General features: G+C 41.0%; 1 protein-coding gene across 9 annotated transcripts in view; it reads right to left on the bottom strand.

The window, feature by feature from the left end:
• Positions 1-1,608: 1,608 nt before the first annotated feature.
• LOC147014723 (beta-1,3-galactosyltransferase 2-like) overlaps positions 1,609-8,074 on the bottom strand; it is a 50,931-nt gene continuing 44,465 nt past the window's right edge. For all 9 annotated transcript variants that reach the window (XM_085852887.1, XM_085852894.1, XM_085852891.1 and 6 more), the window contains one exon: positions 1,609-7,017. In XM_085852887.1, coding sequence (XP_085709013.1) covers positions 6,540-7,017 — 478 coding nt within the window. In that variant the 3' untranslated portion in view covers positions 1,609-6,539. The remainder of the gene's footprint in view (positions 7,018-8,074) is intronic.

Raw genomic sequence — 8,074 nt, 5'->3', positions numbered from 1 at the left:
AACCACCTATTAATTTTGAGGTCACCATAGGCCAAAACGTCAAAATAGGCCAAAAGGCCAATTTGGGCCAAATTTTCTAAATCCTCAATTTTCATCCGATTGAGTTGAAATTCGAAAAGGATGTACATGTCATGTCACTGAATTCAACCACCTATTAATTTTGAGGTAAACATAGGTCAAAAGGTTAAGATAGGCCAATTTGGGCCAAATTTTCTAAAATCCTTAATTTTCATCCGATTGACTTGAAATTTGAAGAGCATTTTTATGTCAGGTCGCTGAATTCAACTACCAATTAATTTTAAGGTCAAAAGGTCAACACAGGCCTCATTTCTTAAATTGATAGATACGGCCAAAAACTAAATATATCACTGTATCTGAAAAAGTTATGAACGAGTTATGACAAAACAAGCTGGATGAGTTGAATAGGTGACGAGAACAAGCGGATTGGATTTTGGTTCGGATCCAGCCCATCAGTGGGATACAAAACGTGAACTGTTCCACCTGGCTGAGGTATGCGCTCGCCAGTGCCATTCTATTTTGTGCTGTTTTGCCAAGTTGTTATTCCATGAGTGATTTTTCATTTGTTTGTTTATCTGTCTGTCTGTTTGTCTGCACAGAACTTTCATGTTTTTCTCTCCAACCGCTTGTTGGATTGAGACAAAATTTTCACCATTGGTGCAACCACTCACGTAGAATGTTTTATTGATAATTATGACATCACATGTCATGTGGTGTGGTAGCCATATTGGAAAAATGGAAAAACTTTTGACCTCTCTATCTCTGAAACCGCACCAAGGAGAAAATTGAAACTTGGCACATAGCAAGTACTTTTCATGGGGAATGAGTTTGATTTTTTTTTATAACATCATAGGTGCCCTCATTATGACATCATAATTGCATATGTGGAACACCACATCCGATCAGTATGAAAATTTTTGATCGTCATCGAGGGATAAAATGGTCCACAGAAAAAAAAATTCATTACATCACTGGTCACGTGATTTGGCAGCCATATTGTTTAAAAAAAAATCTTCAAAAATCTTTCTCTCTGAAGTGGCTGAACAAATCGAGGCAAAACTTTACACGTATGACTGCTTGTCCATAAGGAACAAAAGGTTCATACATGTGTTATCATAGGTCACAGGGTTAGCAGCCATATTGGATTTATCCGAAAACCCATAAAAATACACCACTCAAAAGAAGTCCTGGCGAGGGTGAGCAATCTCTGCTCTTTGTCTTGTTTCTTATGTGTATCTTATCACTTTTACTTTTGTTGATCTTATGTATTTCTTTACACTTATACTTTATCTTCATCTTTCTACAGACCTGTCAACCCCAAATTATGAAAAAGCGTGAGAATGTAAACTGTGTCCAGTGATGTCATGAACTGACCGAGAATTGAGGGCGTGAAGTGCCTGGAAAATATAGTGGGGTTTGGGGTATGTCTCCAAGAAAATGTTTGCTTTCTGGTGTGTCTTCGATACAATTTCCTGCATTCTAGTGCCAAATTCATCCATTTTTTTTTTCAGTCTGAAGATAGGTTTTTATGTCATTTTGTTACTGTTTAGTCCACTGTATGGACCAAAAGAAATGAACCAACAACATGAAGAAACAAGCCATACATTTTATTTTCACCAACAGATCAAATGCTATACAGGAATTAGAACACTCATCATACTTGTAATAAAGATGTATTATTTCAGCATATTGATCGTATTTCCCAGTATTTTGCAGCGATTTCATGCGAAAAATGAACCCCCCCAGGAACAAGACATTTCAGTCGATCAGGATGGTCGTCGATAATTGACCAATCATACTCCGTCTCTCATATAGGCTGTGCAGAATGAGGCGAAGCAATCAGATTTCAGTCGGTATTCAAGGTTATAACATCAGTTAAACCAGTCACAATGCAATAATGTTGGAAATATTTTTTGTTGCCATGAAATTTTTTAAAAGTGAGAGAATTTATCGCGAGGACGTGAGAACGTTACTTTCAACAGAAAATCATGAGTCTCATGGCAAAAACGTGAGAGTTGACAGGTGTGACATATCCATAAGGGAGGCTGTCAATCCTATTTTCCAAAAGAAACCTTTTATCATCAAAAGCCCCCAATGCCTTCTTATTTACCTCCTCTGTAAATAGATTATGTTTATAACTTCTTATTGTATTCATTTTTCTATAATCTTCTTTCTTGAAGGCTAAACAGTTGTAATAATCTTCAAAATTTATTGTTTCTTTGATTACATTTTTCTTTATCCCCTTTAACTTTTTATCACTCTTTTCAATTTTATTATCAACATATTTACAGGCATAAGCCTTTGCTCTCAATCTCACAAACTCACTCATTATCTTTCCACCCAACTCATCTTTAAACTTTCCAATAACCTTTTAAATCTTTGGAGAGAATAGTTTGTTATCTGATTTATAATTGCTTGTATCATAAATATCAACATCCTGAGACATATCCTAATAAATATCTTCTGTATTGATTTTCAATTAGATATTGATTTTTTTGAGAAGAGAAGAGATAACAATGTTTTGTAAAACTCTTTCATAATGATTTTCATGAACTCATTCGAGTTTTCCACAAGGTAAAGACTGAGACGTAGCCCATCCATACAAATTGTTGGCATTGTAATATATCAAGTAAGAACTATTTTTATAGCATCGTAGTTCAGAAGATATTTGTTGTTTGCTTTGGCATATCTCTTTAAACAGACTTGTGATATTCCATCTCTTTTAGCTTTCTCTATCATCTGGTTGTTTTGTCATTTTTAATATTGCACTCCAAGCCAATCCTGGGGCTGTGTGTAATAGTGAGCGGGATCTAATCCGTCAGAATTTTTATTATGACAGACTCTTCTAAAAGTCTCAAATACATCAGCCAATAAAAGAACATCAGTTTTATGATAAAAATCATGATATTTTCCAAGGGTCTTTATATTAAACTTCTTCCAAACATTTTGTGCTTGTGTATCAACTTCATCAGTAATGTGGCTTTTATTTAACTCATAGAAACTTTGCTTTGAGGGAAGTTGTGTTTTTTAAACCTCTCAAATGAGTTCATATAATCATAAGGATATACAGTACTCCCTTTTGTGTTAAGAGTTCGATCCCTTCTTGATTTGAGAAATCTGATTGGAGAATTGGAAAGATTTTAATCCATTCATCCATCCATCGGGACCAGACTCTGTGCAGAGCGTTGGTGCTGCCGAAGCAGTCTCCTTCGTTATTGGACACAATCCTGGACGTGTTGCCACTCCGACACAGGATACCAGCAAGCTGGCACTCATTTTGCTGACCTCAGAAGGATGACAGGCAGAGTCCAGGCAGAGTCAACTCCACCTGGTATTAATTCAACAGCAAAGTGGGATTTGAACTCAGGATCCTTGGATTCCAAGCCCACCACCCTAACCATTAAGCCAACACTCAGCATAAAGTTTTTAATATTTGATGCCAAGTCAGATAATGGACTTGACATAAACTTGAATGTGTCAAAAAATCTGATATGAGTTGTGGGAGATGTAGCGATTGTTTTTGTGACTGAGAAATATTTCTGGTTAATTTCAGAAATGGTTGAAATGTCTCCTGAGGTTTTACTCATTTCTTTGATAAATAGATGTGTGTCATAGTGAGTGTTGTTGTGAAGAAAGACTGGAATGAAGGAGGGAAGTTTAAAATTGAGATTACAACTCTGATGAGGTGGACCTCGATATTTACCATCGAGATGACAATGGTCTCTTACCTTTAAACCTTCACTAATTTCCTCCTCACAAATGTGACAGATATTGTTTTTCAGAAATCTCCTTTTCTCTTCTCTTGTTAAATTCATTGGCTTATAGGTTTTTTTCCCATTATCTTAGATAATTGAAAATAGTCTTTTTCTCGTTGTTTTTCAAACTCATGAGAGGCTGTGAAGTTCTAAGTTGTATTCATCACCAAAAAATGATATAATATCATAATAGAAACCACAAGGAGTATGTTTTTGGTATGCATTTGTGTACGAGCAAATACAACCCATCGCTTCACTGACGGTGATCTAAAGGGGGGGGCGGGAACAGGGGTTGGGGAGAGAGAGCAGGGAAGGAGGGAGGGAGGGGAGAGAGAGGAGGGAAGGAGGGAGGGGAGAGAGAGGAGGGAAGGAGGGAGGGGAGAGAGAGGAGGGGGAGGGAGGAGGGAGAGGAGAGAGAGAGGAGGAGGGAGGGGAGAGAGAGGAGGAGGGAGGGGAGAGAGAGGAGGAGGGAGGGGAGAGAGAGGGGGAGGGGAGAGGGGAGAGAGGAGGACGGAGGAGGGAGGGGAGAGAGAGGGGAGAGAGAGGAGGAGGGAGGGGAGAGAGAGGGGAGAGAGAGGAGGAGGGAGGGGAGAGGGGAGAGAGGAGGAGGGAGGGGAGAGAGAGGGGAGAGAGAGGAGGAGAGAGGGGAGAGAGGAGGAGGGAGGGGAGAGAGAGGAGGAGAGAGGAGGAGGGAGGGGAGAGAGGGGAGAGAGAGGAGGGAGGGGAGAGAGAGGAGGGAGGAGAGAGAGAGGAGGGGGGAGACGTAAGAGGAAGGAAGAGGAGAGTGAAGAGCTGGAGGGAGGGGCGAAAGAGGATGTCGGGAGGGGAGAGAGAGAGAGAGGAGGGAAGGAGGGAGGGCAGAGAGAGGAGAGAAGGAAGGAGGGAGGGAGGGGAGGGAAGGAGGGAGGGAGGGGAGAGAGAGAGAGGAGTGGCCCAATACATTCGTGGCTCTTCGCCTTGTGTCAGGCGAATTTCAAGAATAAAAAAGAACAATCCATCAAATGTAGTTGTTATCCTCGGGTTCAAACTAATTTATGTGATACAAACATAAAAGTAAATTCATAAAGTGAGAATTTAGAAATTTCAAACAGAATGTTTGTGTTTTAAAGTGATTTAATGATCCAACATGCTCAAGACTTTCATGACGAATTAACTTTCAAAATAAATATTTCGCATAAGTTTGAAATTTCTCTTGTCTGAATGATTTTTATCATTCAAGTAGTCTAAAATGCTGTCTTTTTAATGACTTGCATAATTACAAGTGTCTACTATTGTCTCCATCACCAGATGGCATGTGAAAATTTGGAAACTGCTCACAACAATCCTTATGAAGATTCTCTTGAAATTAGATACTCCTTGCATTAAACCGAGGAGGTCAATATCTTAATGAAAAGTACTGTAATCAAGGTAACAAAGGAGGACAAGAAGGTGAATGGTAACATTTTTCAAAGGAACTCCCATATGGAATCATACGGTATAAACACATGAACAGCTTCTTCTCATCTTAATTATCTCCTGGAAGACTTATTACAATTGGTATCCAGTTTTCCCTCCTAAGAGTTTACTTCTGTCTCCATCTTGTCCACCCCATGCATCCTCTCCTGCCCACACCCATTCTTTGTCCAAGTCTGCCTTTATATTGTCCTTCAACTCTGCTGCTGGTGTTTCCCCTCTTTCTCAACTGTTCCTTTTATCCTGTTGTATATTGATCCTTCAGTGTACTAATTCTAGCTCTTTCATGAACCTCGACTATGTGTACAAAAAAAAGAAAAGCCAGTCACTGACTGGGCATCCTCCATTGTGCAAAGTCCTTCCTTGGCATCTCTGAACTCCGATCCACCTCCAAGGCCTTCATCTACAGCTTCATGGAGTGCTGCTCTCCCCTCTGGGCTGGTGCCCCTGCCTCACACCTTGCAGAGCATGACGTCAGGAAACCAAGGTCTTGAAGATCATTGTAATCTTCCACGATGAAGCCGAGTATGTGCCTTTCACTTTCCCATCGTAAACAGGTCATTGGTATATCTGTCATTTACCACCTCTTTCCTGGTCTTACACCCTCTGCTCTTTCTGTTCCCTGTCCTCCACCCCCCCCCCCCAACTTTCTGCAAGGTGCACATGGTCCTCCAGCATCCTCCTCCTTATGAAACAGCCTAAATCCAGAACCACTGCTCACCTCCACTCATTTCTTCCTCTTTTTTTTTTCCCAACCTGTGGAAACTCTCTTCAATCACATTCTTCCCTACAGGTTTTCAAGACAACTGTTTACCACTATCTCAAATGAAAACCATGACCTTTTTTACACCCATTAAACCACCACCATCTCTCCCAAAATTTTGCCAATGCATCCATATTCTACACTCTTTGCATTCTCCCCAAACTCCTCATCGTTACCTGCATCCCATGTTTTTTCCGTCTCCGTCTATTTTCTCCTTCTGCCCTGTTGTTTGCGTTTCCCCCTTCTACTGCTGTCCCTTTTGTTATGTTGTGTCCCGATACATTCTGTGTTCTCACCCTTCCACGAGCTTTGACTATGTGTGCAAAAATAAAACAACTGGCAACTTTATTTCCCCGGTGAAGGTGAGTCTCACAAGAATTGTCCAGGTCCATAAAGGTCTGCAAACCCAAAAACATCTATGAATATGTAATTAGCTCTGAATTCACTCCAGTCAAATATAAACATGTGTGGAAATTTGTGTTGCTGCAGACAAATGTCGAGGTCAATGTGAAGACCGAGTTTTCTCAAACAAAACATCAAAAGAAAAGCCACTAACACTCCAACAAGTTCTGAAACACACCTGTCCAGTATAACAAAAGCTGATTGGGCGAGAGCCCATGGGATGTTACGATTTGATGATAGGCACAAGGTGTGTATGGCACAAGGAAGTTGTTGAAAAGTTTTGGCTGAGGTGGGGCTTGAGGTTCGATTCCAATCTTTTTTAAACAGAGTGAAACAAACACATCTTCCAGCTCGATGTAAGTGACATTCGGTGCAATGTCGATGATTTTTGAAGTGAGATCAGTTGAAAAGAAGTATCCTGTTCCAGAACAAAATGGTGGGTATACTTTTGGTGCATACACATCTTCAGAAACATACCATTTGGAACGACGGTCACGAACAGGAGCAAAGTTTTCCATGTAATAACCCGTCAAGTAGTTGTGACGACGAGGGAGTTCTGGTCGTAAAACCTTTCTTACAAGGTTTTGAACATTCAAGAAAACATCGCTGTCGACTTTCATAGCATATCTAGGAGTGTGATGAGAAAAAATAAAATAAAATAAGCATTTTCACAACAAACGTTTTTCTCAAATTAACAAAAGTAACTTGGACACATATCAAGTATGAACAAATTATATAAGGTTGAGATACAGGAATGCCAAAGATACATTGGCGTGATGGGCGATTCACCCGTAATCCTTGCAAAATTGCCGCCGAAAACCGACATATATATATATATATAAAAACGAAAAGCACGGTCTGTCCGTCCGTGAAGCCGTGAGTCAGTCCATGAAGCTGTGTGACTATATGCTTATTAATTACGTACTGTTTGAATCGTTGGTTGCAGATTGCATGTATGTCTATGAATTAGGTACTCTTGGAATGTTCATTTCATGGTGAAGCAGTGTGACTATTAGTGCCTTCCATAAGTATTGGATCAGTTAAATTAAATTTGTTATCATTGTTAAACTAGCAAATACCACCCATCACTTTGCTGATGGTAATACTAAAGGGGGGAGAGAGAAAAAGAGGGGAGAAGAGTGGGAGAGTGAAGAGGTGGAGGGAAAGGAAAGAGGAGGGGTGGAGGAGCGAGGTGGGGTGAAGGAGCGAGGTGGGGTGGAGGAGCGAGGTGGGGTGGAGGAGCGAGGTGGGGTGGAGGAGCGAGGTGGGGTGGAGGAGCGAGGAGGGATGGGGGAAGGGAAGACAGTGTGAGGTGAGTGGAAGGGAAGGCAGACATGCGGTTGAGCATTAATTATGAATCGTACTGTTTCATCAAAATGATTCTGCATAGAATAGCAGTGAAGATGGAAACAAAATGTCTGAAATCCATTTTCTACTAGACATACAATAAATACCGCCCAGAGACAAACTCTCGTCTGGAGACAAACTCCTGTCCAGCCATAAATACCACCTGGACACGTTGAGAGCCAAGCTGCCCGGAGACAAAAACTTTAAAACAGGCCTGCCGTACCGTGCCTAAACCGTGGGTCGCTGGAGAGGGGACATCGAGGGTCCCCCTAGCGAGTCACCACGAGGGTAAAGGTAACCAGCCCGACCTCTCGGAGCCTTTGTGGTCTACACAGCT

The sequence above is a fragment of the Eptatretus burgeri genome, chromosome 13, assembly GCF_056783735.1.
Source record: "Eptatretus burgeri isolate ZD-2024b chromosome 13, Ebu_testis_v1, whole genome shotgun sequence".
NCBI lineage: Eukaryota > Metazoa > Chordata > Myxini > Myxiniformes > Myxinidae > Eptatretus > Eptatretus burgeri.
The sequence above is the reverse complement of the archived record's forward strand: the minus strand, read 5'-3'. Positions and strand labels throughout refer to the sequence as shown.